Here is a 15,677-nt window from a genome sequence, read left to right as displayed (position 1 = left end):
AGCACAGAACACAGAACATAGAACACAAAACACAGAGCACAGAACACAGAGCACAGAACATAGAACACAAAACACAGAGCACAGAACACAGAACACAGAACATAGAACACAAAACACAGAGCACAGAACACAGAACATAGAACACAAAACACAGAGCACAGAACACAGAGCACAGAACACAGAGCACAGAACACAGAGCACAGAACACAGAGCACAGAACATAGAACACAAAACACAGAGCACAGAACACAGAACACAGAACATAGAACACAAAACACAGAGCACAGAACACAGAACATAGAACACAAAACACAGAGCACAGAACACAGAGCACAGAACATAGAACACAAAACACAGAGCACAGAACACAGAACACAGAACATAGAACACAAAACACAGAGCACAGAACACAGAACATAGAACACAAAACACAGAGCACAGAACACAGAGCACAGAACACAGAGCACAGAACACAGAACATAGAACACAGAACACAGAACATAGAACACAGAACACAGAACACAGAGCACAGAACATAGAACACAGAACACAGAGTACAGAACAGAGAACCCAGAACACAGAACATAGAACACAGAACACAGAACATAGAACACAGAACACAGAGTACAGAACAGAGAACCCAGAACACAGAACATAGAACACAGAACACAGAACACAGAACACAGAACACCATAATGTAGCTGAACTTGGTCCGTGCACTTTACCTAAAGCAGGACTAGCCAGTCCTGATCCTGCTGGGTCGGACCAAAAGCCTGCACACCTATTAGCTCCCCAGGAGTAGGGTTTGTCACCGCTAGCCTATAGCATGTTGGAACCTCAGAAACTGGAGGTTGATCAGTTCATAGTTTGTTCTATAATGGTGAGCGTTGTACTCACAGCACTGTCGATGCCCAGAGTCAGCAGCATGATGAAGAAGATGACTGCCCACACTGAGGATCCTGGTAATGTTGCAATGGCCTCTGGGTAGATGATGAACACCAGACCAGGACCTGTATGGGACACAACAACACAGATGAACGATCTGGTGTTAGTCAAACATCTATTTTGTGATGGGAGACGTGTCTGAAGAACGCAGCAAATCCAACATCTGTTTAATCAACAGCGGTGACAATGTAGACCACATAATTGATTTGTGCTGATAAACACATATAGATTTCCAATCAGCCCTGACACCAAGCCCAGAGCAGGTTTTTTTATAAACATTTTGATAAACAACATTTAATATTGCACGTCATAAAGACAAGTGGACATGACAACAATTTAGAGATCCCAATGATTGGCTGAAAAATATACTGGAAATGTCAATACATCTAACAATTTTTTATGAAAACAAAACAATCATATCAGGTCTCCATCGTTATCTGAGGAAAGAGTGTGGAGCATTAAGAATACTGACCATCTGTGGTCACCTTGTCCAGAACACTGAGAATACTGACCGTCTGTGGTCACCTTGTCCAGAACACTAAGAATACTGACCATCTGTGGTCACCTTGTCCAGAACACTAAGAATACTGACCATCTGTGGTCACCTTGTCCAGAACACTAAGACTACTGACCATCTGTGGCCACCTTGTCCAGAACACTAAGACTACTGACCATCTGTGGCCACCTTGTCCAGAACACTAAGAATACTGACCATCTGTGGTCACCTTGTCCAGAACACTAAGAATACTGACCATCTGTGGTCACCTTGTCCAGAACACTAAGAATACTGACCATCTGTGGCCACCTTGTCCAGAACACTAAGAATACTGACCGTCTGTGGTCACCTTGTCCAGAACACTAAGAATAATGACCGTCTGTGGTCACCTTGTCCAGAACACTAAGAATACTGACCATCTGTGGCCACCTTGTCCAGAACACTAAGAATACTGCCCATCTGTGGTCAACCTGTCCAGAACACTAAGAATACTGACCATCTGTGGCCACCTTGTCCAGAACACTAAGAATACTGACCATCTGTGGTCAACCTGTCCAGAACACTAAGAATACTGACCATCTGTGGTCACCTTGTCCAGAACACTAAGAATACTGACCATCTGTGGCCACCTTGTCCAGAACACTAAGAATACTGACCATCTGTGGTCAACCTGTCCAGAACACTAAGAATACTGACCGTCTGTGGTCACCTTGTCCAGAACATGAAGAATACTGACCATCTGTGGTCAACCTGTCCAGAACACTAAGAATACTGACCGTCTGTGGTCACCTTGTCCAGAACACTAAGAATACTGACCATCTGTGGTCACCTTGTCCAGAACACTAAGAATACTGACCGTCTGTGGTCACCTTGTCCAGAACACTAAGAATACTGACCATCTGTGGCCACCTTGTCCAGAACACTAAGAATACTGACCGTCTGTGGTCACCTTGTCCAGAACACTAAGAATACTGACCATCTGTGGTCACCTTGTCCAGAACACTAAGACTACTGACCATCTGTGGTCACCTTGTCCAGAACACTAAGAATACTGACCATCTGTGGTCACCTTGTCCAGAACACTAAGACTACTGACCGTCTGACCATCTGTGGTCACCTTGTCCAGAACACTAAGAATACTGACCGTCTGTGGTCACCTTGTCCAGAACACTGAGAATACTGACCATCTGTGGTCACCTTGTCCAGAACACTAAGACTACTGACCATCTGTGGTCACCTTGTCCAGAACACTAAGAATACTGACCATCTGTGGTCACCTTGTCCAGAACACTAAGACTACTGACCGTCTGACCATCTGTGGTCACCTTGTCCAGAACACTAAGAATACTGACCATCTGTGGCCACCTTGTCCAGAACACTAAGAATACTGACCATCTGTGGTCACCTTGTCCAGAACACTAAGAATACTGACCATCTGTGGCCACCTTGTCCAGAACACTAAGAATACTGACCGTCTGTGGTCAACATGTCCAGAACACTATGAATACTGACCATCTGTGGTCACTTTGTCCAGAACACTAAGAATACTGACCATCTGTGGTCGCCTTGTCCAGAACACTAAGACTACTGACCATCTGTGGTCACCTTGTCCAGAACATTACGACTACTGACCGTCTGTGGTCAACCTGTCCAGAACACTAAGACTACTGACCATCTGTGGTCACCTTGTCCAGAACACTAAGAATACTGACCATCTGTGGTCACCTTGTCCAGAACACTAAGACTACTGACCATCTGTGGCCACCTTGTCCAGAACACTAAGACTAATGACCATCTGTGGTCAACCTGTCCAGAACACTAAGAATACTGACCATCTGTGGCCACCTTGTCCAGAACACTAAGAATACTGACCATCTGTGGTCACCTTGTCCAGAACACTGAGAATACTGACCGTCTGTGGTCACCTTGTCCAGAACACTAAGAATACTGACCATCTGTGGTCACCTTGTCCAGAACACTGAGAATACTGACCATCTGTGGCCACCTTGTCCAGAACACTAAGACTACTGACCGTCTGTGGTCACCTTGTCCAGAACACTAAGACTACTGACCATCTGTGGCCACCTTGTCCAGAACACTGAGAATACTGACCATCTGTGGTCACCTTGTCCAGAACACTAAGAATACTGACCGTCTAACCGTCTGTGGTCACCTTGTCCAGAACACTAAGAATACCGACCATCTGTGGTCACCTTGTCCAGAATACTAAGACTACTGACCATCTGTGGTCACCTTGTCCAGAACACTGAGAATACTGACCATCTGTGGCCACCTTGTCCAATGGCACGCTGTGTTTATGGGACATGTAACCCAGGAAGGAGAAGATGACGAAGCCAGAGAAGAAGCTGGTCAGGGAGTTGATGGAACTGGTGATGATGGCATCTCTGGAAGAGAGAGTGAAGATGACAAGAACATATTCCTATACCTGGTAGTTCCAGAACAGACTGGTGTTATAGACATGGCCAGTAGGTATTACTGTCCTCTATAGAACAGACTGGTGTTATAGACATGGCCAGTAGGTATTACTGTCCTCTATAGAACAGACTGGTGTTATAGACATGGCCAGTAGGTATTACTGTCCTCTATAGAACAGACTGGTGTTATAGACATGGCCAGTGGGTATTACTGTCCTCTATAGAACAGACTGGTGTTATAGACATGTCCAGTAGGTATTACTGTCCTCTATAGAACAGACTGGTGTTATAGACATGGCCAGTAGGTATTACTGTCCTCTATAGAACAGACTGGTGTTATAGACATGGCCAGTAGGTATTACTGTCCTCTATAGAACAGACTGGTGTTATAGACATGGCCAGTAGGTATTACTGTCCTCTATAGAACAGACTGGTGTTATAGACATGGCCAGTAGGTATTACTGTCCTCTATAGAACAGACTGGTGTTATAGACATGGCCAGTAGGTATTACTGTCCTCTATAGAACAGACTGGTGTTATAGACATGGCCAGTAGGTATTACTGTCCTCTATAGAACAGACTGGTGTTATAGACATGGCCAGTAGGTATTACTGTCCTCTATAGAACAGACTGGTGTTATAGACATGGCCAGTAGTTATTACTGTCCTCTATAGAACAGACTGGTGTTATAGACATGGCCAGTAGGTATTACTGTCCTCTATGGAACAGACTGGTGTTATAGACATGGCCAGTAGGTATTACTGTCCTCTATGGAACAGACTGGTGTTATAGACATGGCCAGTAGGTATTACTGTCCTCTATAGAACAGACTGGTGTTATAGACATGGCCAGTAGGTATTACTGTCCTCTATAGAACAGACTGGTGTTATAGACATGGCCAGTAGGTACTACTGTCCTCTATAGAACAGACTGGTGTTATAGACATGGCCAGTAGGTATTACTGTCCTCTATGGAACAGACTGGTGTTATAGACATGGCCAGTAGGTATTACTGTCCTCTATAGAACAGACTGGTGTTATAGACATGGCCAGTAGATATTACTGTCCTCTATAGAACAGACTGGTGTTATAGACATGGCCAGTGGGTATTACTGTCCTCTATAGAACAGACTGGTGTTATAGACATGGCCAGTAGGTACTACTGTCCTCTATAGAACAGACTGGTGTTATAGACATGGCCAGTAGGTATTACTGTCCTCTATAGAACAGACTGGTGTTATAGACATGGCCAGTAGGTACTACTGTCCTCTATAGAACAGACTGGTGTTATAGACATGGCCAGTAGGTACTACTGTCCTCTATAGAACAGACTGGTGTTATAGACATGGCCAGTAGGTATTACTGTCCTCTATAGAACAGACTGGTGTTATAGACATGGCCAGTAGGTACTACTGTCCTCTATAGAACAGACTGGTGTTATAGACATGGCCAGTAGGTACTACTGTCCTCTATAGAACAGACTGGTGTTATAGACATGGCCAGTAGGTATTACTGTCCTCTATAGAACAGACTGGTGTTATAGACATGGCCAGTAGGTACTACTGTCCTCTATAGAACAGACTGGTGTTATAGACATGGCCAGTGGGTATTACTGTCCTCTATAGAACAGACTGGTGTTATAGACATGGCCAGTAGGTATTACTGTCCTCTATGGAACAGACTGGTGTTATAGACATGGCCAGTGGGTATTACTGTCCTCTATAGAACAGACTGGTGTTATAGACATGGCCAGTAGGTATTACTGTCCTCTATAGAACAGACTGGTGTTATAGACATGGCCAGTAGGTATTACTGTCCTCTATGGAACAGACTGGTGTTATAGACATGGCCAGTAGGTATTACTGTCCTCTATAGAACAGACTGGTGTTATAGACATGGCCAGTAGGTATTACTGTCCTCTATAGAACAGACTGGTGTTATAGACATGGCCAGTAGGTATTACTGTCCTCTATAGAACAGACTGGTGTTATAGACATGGCCAGTAGATATTACTGTCCTCTATAGAACAGACTGGTGTTATAGACATGGCCAGTAGGTATTACTGTCCTCTATGGAACAGACTGGTGTTATAGACATGGCCAGTAGGTATTACTGTCCTCTATAGAACAGACTGGTGTTATAGACATGGCCAGTAGGTATTACTGTCCTCTATGGAACAGACTGGTGTTATAGACATGGCCAGTAGTTATTAGTCCTCTATAGAACAGACTGGTGTTATAGACATGGCCAGTAGGTATTACTGTCATCTATAGAACAGACTGGTGTTATAGACATGGCCAGTAGGTATTACTGTCCTCTATAGAACAGACTGGTGTTATAGACATGGCCAGTAGGTATTACTGTCCTCTATGGAACAGACTGGTGTTATAGACATGGCCAGTGGGTACTACTGTCCTCTATAGAACAGACTGGTGTTATAGACATGGCCAGTAGGTATTACTGTCCTCTATATAACAGACTGGTGTTATAGACATGGCCAGTAGGTATTACTGTCCTCTATGGAACAGACTGGTGTTATAGACATGGCCAGTAGGTATTACTGTCCTCTATAGAACAGACTGGTGTTATAGACATGGCCAGTAGGTATTACTGTCATCTATAGAACAGACTGGTGTTATAGACATGGCCAGTGGGTATTACTGTCCTCTATAGAACAGACTGGTGTTATAGACATGGCCAGTAGGGCCTTCAAAGGTATTGTAATTCAGCAGCTCAGCAGCAGTTTGTCACCTCTGTTCGCCTCTCTAATAGAGACTATCAACACTGAGGGCAGCATACCAAATAGCACCCTATTCCCTACGCAGTGCTCTACTTTCAACCAGAGCCCTATGGGTCCTAGTCTAAAGTAGTAGTACTGTATAGTGAATAGGGTGTTATTTGGGACACGGACCCCTGGTTTTGTTCTGTGCTTCTTCTACTTTACCTATAGCAGTTGTTGCTGAATTTGTTATAGCTGGAGAACGCTATTAGCACACCAAACCCGACTCCCAAAGAGAAGCAGATCTGAGTGGCAGCATCTATCCAGACCTACACAACAAACAGCCGGGGGGACAGAGGACAACAGACACAGGGGGGGGGGGGGAGAAGGCTGTTATTAGAGATAATTGCAGGAAACTCATTCAACAGAAAGATGAAAGACACTTGTGAATACGGGGGTAATTTAGCAAATTGTTGCTGCATGCATGTGTCTAATCTAATTCTCAAATTGATGCTTTGAGTCCTTAGCGGTCGTGTGTTGCTACTGGAGGGGGGGGGGGACAGCTGGAGATTCTTACAGCGCCCTTATTAAGGCAAATGATTCATATATACATTTCATCAGTTGGGATTTCATGGATACTGAAATATTAAATTGTTTATAACAAACCTTATATTTTCCTGCACTAAATGACTACCTGTGGCGTTGAAATACAGAAATAAACATCAGCATATCTCTCTCACACACACACATAAACACACGCACACAATATGTATACAGTATATATATATATATGCAGGTAGTCTAGTGTTTAGAGCGAGATTGCTGGATCGAATCACCAAGCTGACAAGGTTAAAAATCTGTCATTGTGTCCCTGAACAAGGCAGTTAACCCACTGTTCCCCGGGCGCTGTGGATGTTGATTGAGGCAGCAACCCGCACCTCTCTGACTGGGTTAAATGCAGGAAGACACATTTCAGTTGAATGCAACTCGCTCTTGTCCTCTCTCTCTCTCTCTCTCTCTCTCTCTCTCTCTCTCTCTCTCTCTCTCTCTCTCTCTCTCTCTTTCTCACCCTCCCCCTCTCTTTCTCTCCATCTCTCTCTCTCTCTCTCTCTCTCTCTCTCTCTCTCTCTTTCTCTCCTCTCTCTCTCTCTCTCTCTCTCTCTCTCTTTCTCTCCCTCTCTCTCTCTCTTTTTCTCTCCCTCTCTCTCTCTCTCTCTCTCTCTCTCTCTCTCTCTCGCGCTCTCTTTCTCTGAGTCTCCCAATCTTTCTCTTTCTCTTCCTCTCACTCCTTCCTGTCTCTCTATCTCTCCCCCCTCTCCCCCAGTCTTACCTGAGGCTCACAGAGTCGTAGGAAGTCGACGCTGAGGTAGGCCTTAATGCCATCCATGGCTCCAGGGAGGGTGACCCCACGCAGCAGCAGGACGGTCAGGACCACGTAGGGCATGGTGGCTGTGATCCACACAACCTGCACGGGAACACATGGACTCAACAACCTGGCCCACTCTGTTCTGTTCTAGGCCAGGACTCAACAACCTGGCCCACTCTGTTCTGTTCTAGGCCAGGACTCAACAACCTGGCCCACTCTGTTCTGTTCTAGGCCAGGACTCAACAACCTGGCCCACTCTGTTCTGTTCTAGGCCAGGACTCAACAACCTGGCCCACTCTGTTCTGTTCTAAGCCAGGACTCAACAACCTGGCCCACTCTGTTCTGTTCTAAGCCAGGACTCAACAACCTGGCCCACTCTGTTCTGTTCTGTTCTTTACACATAGACTCAACAACCTGACCCACTCTGTTCTGTTCTTTACACATAGACTCAACAACCTGGCCCACTCTGTTCTGTTCTAGGCCGGGACTCAACAACCTGGCCCACTCTGTTCTGTTCTTTACACATAGACTCAACAACCTGGCCCACTCTTTTCTGTTCTTTACACATAGACTCAACAACCTGACCCACTCTGTTCTGTTCTTCACACATAGACTCAACAACCTGGCCCACTCTGTTCTGTTCTTTACACATAGACTCAACAACCTGGCCCACTCTGTTCTGTTCTTTACACATAGACTCAACAACCTGGCCCACTCTGTTCTGTTCTTTACACATAGACTCAACAACCTGGCCCACTCTGTTCTGTTCTAGGCCAGGACTCAACAACCTGGCCCACTCTGTTCTGTTCTTTACACATAGACTCAACAACCTGGCCCACTCTGTTCTGTTCTTTACACATAGACACAACAACCTGGCCCACTCTGTTCTGTTCTAGGCCAGGACTCAACAACCTGGCCCACTCTGTTCTGTTCTTTACACATAGACTCAACAACCTGGCCCACTCTGTTCTGTTCTTTACACATAGACTCAACAACCTGGCCCACTCTTTTCTGTTCTTTACACATAGACTCAACAACCTGGCCCACTCTGTTCTGTTCTAGGCCGGGACTCAACAACCTGGCCGATCTTTGTTCTGTTCTGTTCTGTTCTGTTCTAGGCCAGGACTCAACAACCTGGCCCACTCTGTTCTGTTCTTTACACATAGACTCAACAACCTGGCCCACTCTGTTCTGTTCTTTACACATACTCAACAACCTGGCCCACTCTGTTCTGTTCTAGGCCGGGACTCAACAACCTGGCCCACTCTGTTCTGTTCTTTACACATAGACTCAACAACCTGGCCCACTCTTTTCTGTTCTTTACACATAGACTCAACAACCTGACCCACTCTGTTCTGTTCTTTACACATAGACTCAACAACCTGGCCCACTCTGTTCTGTTCTTTACACATAGACTCAACAACCTGGCCCACTCTGTTCTGTTCTTTACACATAGACTCAACAACCTGGCCCACTCTCTTCTGTTCTAGGCCAGGACTCAACAACCTGGCCCACTCTGTTCTGTTCTGTTCTGTTCTTTACACATAGACTCAACAACCTGGCCCACTCTCTTCTGTTCTAGGCCAGGACTCAACAACCTGGCCCACTCTGTTCTGTTCTGTTCTACATACATAGACTCAACAACCTGACCCACTCTGTTTTGTTCTTTACACATAGACTCAACAACCTGACCCATCTCTGTTCTGTTCTAGGCCAGGACTCAACAACCTGACCCATCTCTGTTCTGTTCTAGGCCAGGACTCAACAACCTGGCCCATCTCTGTTCTGTCCTAGGCCAGGACTTAATACCCTGCTCATAGAGCTACAGATAGTGTCCCTGTTCTGGTGTTCCGTTCTGCTCACAGGGCCTGATCTGACTTCACCTGGACATCCTGCTCTACTGTTCTGGTGTTCTGCTCACAGGGCCTGATCTGACTTCACCTGGACATCCTGCTCTACTGTTCTGGTGTTCTGCTCACAGGGCCTGATCTGACTTCACCTGGACATCCTGCTCTACTGTTCTGGTGTTCTGCTCACAGGGCCTGATCTGACTTCACCTGGACATCCTGCTCTACTGTTCTGGTGTTCTGCTCACAGGGCCTGATCTGACTTCACCTGGACATCCTGCTCTACTGTTCTGGTGTTCTGCTCACAGGGCCTGATCTGACTTCACCTGGACATCCTGCTCTACAGTGGGCTAATCTTTCACATCCAGAACGAGTGCCCATTGTAAGACAAAACTAGCCACATTTGGGACATAGGTACCCTGACGTACCCTGAGACATTTACACATGGAGCCATCAGAGACTTGGATGCTGAGGACCATGCAACAGCCATCTTACAAAAATGTCAGTCAACAGTAACACAATTTCACTATTTCTAGATAAAAGTACTACATGTCAGCAAAGAGGTATATTTATGTACCCTTAAAATAGGTTGATGTGGAGCCTGTACAGATTCCGAGGACCACCTACCTTCCCTGAGGTCTTGACCCCCTTCCAGAGGCTGAAGTACAGAACCACGATGACCACAGCTAGACAGGATGTCAGCTGCCAACGAGGCAGACCCAGGTCTGCTATACCCTCACTGTCCTGTAGGTGGAGCACCCCACGCCTGGAACAGATCAGTTATAACAGGTTATAACAACTAATCCACTAACAGCTAGGTAACTAACAGTCCCAGGTCAGCTATACCCTCACTGTCCTGTAGGTGGAGCACCCCACGCCTGGAACAGATCAGTTATAACAACTAATCCACTAACAGCTAGGTAACTAACAGTCCCAGGTCAGCTATACCCTCACTGTCCTGTAGGTGGAGCACCCCACGCCTGGAACAGATCAGTTATAACAGGTTATAACAACTAATCCACTAACAGCTAGGTAACTAACAGTCCCAGGTCAGCTATACCCTCACTGTCCTGTAGGTGGAGCACCCCACGCCTGTAACAGATCAGTTATAATAGGTTTTAACAACTAATCCACTAACAGCTAGGTAACTAACAGTCCCAGGTTAGCTATACCCTCACTGTCCTGTAGGTGGAGCACCCCACGCCTGTAACAGATCAGTTATAATAGGTTTTAACAACTAATCCACTAACAGCTAGGTAACTAACAGTCCCAGGTCAGCTATTCCCTCACTGTCCTGTAGGTGGAGCACCCCACGCCTGGAACAGATCAATTATAACAGGTTATAACAACTAATCCACTAACAGCTAGGTAACTAACAGTCCCAGGTCAGCTATACCCTCACTGTCCTGTAGGTGGAGCACCCCACGCCTGGAACAGATCAGTTATAACAGGTTATAACAACTAATCCACTAACAGCTAGGTAACTAACAGTCCCAGGTCAGCTATACCCTCACTGTCCTGTAGGTGGAGCACCCCACGCCTGGAACAGATCAATTATAACAGGTTATAACAACTAATCCACTAACAGCTAGGTAACTAACAGTCCCAGGTCAGCTATTCCCTCACTGTCCTGGAGGTGGAGCACCCCACGCCTGGAACAGATCAGTTATAACAGGTTATAACAACTAATCCACTAAAAGCTAGGTAACTAACAGTCCCAGGTCAGCTATATAACAACACATCATACTGTTACCAATGACTAACAACAACTAACTAACAACCTATAACTAACAACACATCATACTAAGTGGAGAAACACTGCAGTGACTATCAACTAAGAATGAAGAGAAGAATTAGAAGAAGAAAAAGTTGAAGAAGGAGAAGAAGAAGAAAAAGTAGAAGTAGAAGAAGAAGAAAAAGTAGAAGAAGGAGAAAATGAGAAGAAGGAGAAGAAGAAGAAGAAGAAAAAGGAGAAGAAGGAGAAGAAGAAGAAGAAAAAGTAGAAGAATGAGAAGGAGAAGAAGAAGAAGAAAAAGGAGAAGAAGGAGAAGAAGAAGAAAAAGTAGAAGAATGAGAAGGAGAAGAAGGAGAAGAAGAAAAAGTAGAAGGAGAAGAAGAAGAAGAAAAATGAGAAGAAGGAGAAGAAGAAGAAAAAGTAGAAGAAGGAGAAGAAGAAGAAGAAAAAGTAGAAGAAGGAGAAGAAGAAGAAGAAGAAAAAGTAGAAGGAGAAGAAGAAGAAGAAAAAGGAGAAGAAGGAGAAGAAGAAGAAAAAGTAGAAGAAGGAGAAGAAGAAGAAGAAAAAGTAGAAGAAGGAGAAGAAGAAGAAAAAGGAGAAGGAGAAGAAGAAGAAGAAAAATGAGAAGGAGAAGAAAAAGTAGAAGGAGAAGAAGAAGAAAAAGGAGAAGAAGAAAAAGTAGAAGAAGGAGAGGATATCTTTGTGTCAACTGAATGGCCCTGACTCAGACGAGATGAAATTGCTCCCAGGTGGAGATAAAGATAGTGACTGCCTGTCTGTCCATGACTCCATGACAGGTCTGAAATGTCAAAACAAACCGCCTTTGCTAAAAATACGAGACACCTGTTAATCTAACAACAACACTGGATACAGTATCTCCATGGACGACCAGGAGTGTAGACACATGGATACAGTATCTCCGTGGACGACCAGGACATGAAGACATGGATACAGTATCTCCATGGACGACCAGGAGTGTAGACACATTGATACAGTATCTTCATGGACGACCAGGACATGAAGACATGGATACAGTATCTCCATGGACGACCAGGACATGAAGACATGGATACAGTATCTCCATGGACGACCAGGAGTGTAGACACATTGATACAGTATCTCCGTGGACGACCAGGACATGAAGACATGGATACAGTATCTCCATGGACGACCAGGAGTGTAGACACATTGATACAGTATCTTCATGGACGACCAGGACATGAAGACATGGATACAGTATCTCCATGGACGACCAGGACATGAAGACATGGATACAGTATCTCCATGGACGACCAGGAGTGTAGACACATTGATACAGTATCTCCATGGACGACCAGGAGTGTAGACACATGGATACAGTATCTCCGTGGACGACCAGGACATGAAGACATGGATACAGTATCTCCATGGACGACCAGGACATGAAGACATGGATACAGTATCTCCATGGGCGACCAGGACATGAAGACATGGATACAGTATCTCCATGGACGACCAGGACAATGAAGACATGGATACAGTATCTCCATGGACGACCAGGACATGAAGGTATGGATACAGTATCTCCATGGACGACCAGGACATGAAGGTATGGATCAGTATCTCCATGGACGACCAGGACATGAAGGTATGGATCAGTATCTCCATGGACGACCAGGACATGAAGGTATGGATACAGTATCTCCATGGACGACCAGGACATGAAGACATGGATACAGTATCTCCATGGACGACCAGGACAATGAAGACATGGATACAGTATCTCCATGGACGACCAGGACATGAAGGTATGGATACAGTATCTCCATGGACGACCAGGACTATAAAGGTATGGAAACACATAGACCAGGATGTGAACTTCTGGCTCTCTCAGGCATGTCTTCTGGGTCCAGGTTTCAAATAAAGTCTGCTTACGAATGTGCACCTTTGTGTAAGTGAATGTCAACGAGAGAAAAAGGTGAAGCTGATCCCTCTCAAAAATGCCCATAGTTGACACACGTCAGAGCAACAAAAATACTTTAAGAAAGAAGTCAACCGTCTCAGTTCAGACTCGGATCTAGAGACGAAACACCAGACTCACTCAAAGTACTCGGCTGCGGGCGTGGACTTGTGCGTGTCGTTGAGGGAGTTGTTGAAGGCCCAGAGGTCCGAGCAGTTGGGGCTGTTCCAGGTGTTGTTACAGTGGACCCAGGGCAGCTCTCCGGTGAAGGAAGAGAACAGGTAGAACAGGGCCCAGGCTATAATCACGTTGTAGTAGAAGCCCACGTACAGACTGATCAGGATCACTGTGAAACCAACACCTGGGGAGAAAAGGTGAAAGGTCATAGTTCAAGGTCACAATGGTTTACAATACAGGCTCAGACTATAGCAGAGGTAGACAGAAAACACAAAACAGGGGATCAAAAATATCACAATAAATAATTGACATCCACTGGAAGTATCCCAAAGGCCAAAGGTCATATCTGTTCCTGGAATAACTCAAAATAAAACACACCTCCTATGAACCTCAACACTCCTACATTCTTACATATTTTACATAAACACTTTTCAGAAGTAAACTAGAACTAGAACACACACGGATAACACAGAATTATTATTATTTTTTTTTAAAGACGCTTTAACATGAAAGACAACAACAAGCCAAGCTGTCTAAAGGTTGGCCTCTCCTCTCTCTACCCTTTATTTATCCTCAGATCTGCCCTTTCCGTGAGTTTAGCACCATGTCCGCGCTCTACTGTTCACTTTCATCCTAACCTTCAAGACCAACGCGGGTCCATCTCTTTTGTTCTGATGGCGATAACGACGTCCTGGATCTTTTCCCAATGGCTCTTTTAAATCTACAGGAAGTGATATTTGTCGAGGCGGAACCATTAGCGTCACGAGTGATCGTGTCGTCTTTTTGAAAACATTGATCGTTAGGGGGGAAAAAAACAAACGATCAGATGTAATTGCAGCGATTCCCTGTTGAGTGACAGCAGCTATTCTCTCTGTCTCAGCTTAGGGGGCTGGGTGCATGTGAGATTAAAACAACAACATCCAATACTGACACTCAGTCAGGGAACCTTAAGATAGAGACGGATAGACCGATGGATGGATGGATGGCTGAATGGCTGGGTGGGTGGGTGGGTGGCTGGGTGGGTGGCTGGGTGGGGGGCTGGGTGGCTGGGTGGGTGGGTGGCTGGGTGGGTGGGTCGCTGGGTGGGTGGCTGGGTGGGGGCTGGGTGGGTGGCTGGGTGGTTAGGTGGCTGGGTGGTTAGGTGGCTGGGTAGTTAGGTGGCTGGGTAGTTAGGTGGCTGGGCAGACGGAGAGACAGTGGGGTGGAAGGGCAGTCAGACAGACTGCCTTCAAACTCAGATTGATGTTATCATCTATGCATAGTCACTTTAATAACTATACATACAGTGCCTTGCGAAAGTATTCGGCCCCCTTGAACTTTGCGACCTTTTGCCACATTTCAGGCTTCAAACATAAAGATATAAAACTGTATTTTTTGTGAAGAATCAACAACAAGTGGGACACAATCATGAAGTGGAACGACATTTATTGGATTTTTCAAACTTTTTTAACAAATCAAAAACTGAAAAATTGGGCGTGCAAAATTATTCAGCCCCCTTAAGTTAATGCTTTGTAACATTGGATCATTCAGAGATCCTCACTGAACTTCTGGAGAGAGTTTGCTGCACTGAAAGTAAAGGGGCTGAATAATTTTGCACGCCCAATTTTTCAGTTTTTGATTTGTTAAAAAAGTTTGAAATATCCAATAAATGTCGTTCCACTTCATGATTGTGTCCCACTTGTTGTTGATTCTTCACAAAAAAATACAGTTTTATATCTTTATGTTTGAAGCCTGAAATGTGGCAAAAGGTTGCAAAGTTTAAGGGGGCCGAATACTTTCGCAAGGCACTGTACATGTACATATTACCTCAACTAACAGGTGCCACCACACATTGACTCTGTACCGGTACTCCCTGTATAAAGCCTCCACATTGACTCTGTACCGGTACCCCCTGTATATAGCCTCCACATTGACTCTGTACCGGTACCCCATGTATATGGCCTCCTCATTGACTCTGTACCGGTACCCCCTGTATATAGCCTCCACATTGACTCTGTACCGGTACCCCCTGTATATAGC

The 15,677-nt window shown here is 45.3% G+C and overlaps 1 protein-coding gene across 1 annotated transcript in view; it reads right to left on the bottom strand.

Annotated features, from left to right (window-relative positions):
* Positions 1-15,677, bottom strand: part of slc6a3 (solute carrier family 6 member 3) — a 44,347-nt gene that overhangs the window by 16,856 nt on the left and 11,814 nt on the right. Inside the window, exons 4-9 of the mRNA XM_064946895.1 lie at positions 13,623-13,842; positions 10,435-10,573; positions 7,925-8,059; positions 6,820-6,923; positions 3,722-3,846; positions 898-1,010 (exon numbers count right to left, since the gene is read on the bottom strand). Of these exons, the coding sequence (XP_064802967.1) occupies positions 898-1,010; positions 3,722-3,846; positions 6,820-6,923; positions 7,925-8,059; positions 10,435-10,573; positions 13,623-13,842 (836 nt within the window). The remainder of the gene's footprint in view (positions 1-897; positions 1,011-3,721; positions 3,847-6,819; positions 6,924-7,924; positions 8,060-10,434; positions 10,574-13,622; positions 13,843-15,677) is intronic.

This window comes from Oncorhynchus masou, chromosome 29 (assembly GCF_036934945.1).
Source record: "Oncorhynchus masou masou isolate Uvic2021 chromosome 29, UVic_Omas_1.1, whole genome shotgun sequence".
Lineage (NCBI taxonomy): Eukaryota > Metazoa > Chordata > Actinopteri > Salmoniformes > Salmonidae > Oncorhynchus > Oncorhynchus masou.
This window is presented reverse-complemented; position numbering and strand designations above follow the sequence as displayed.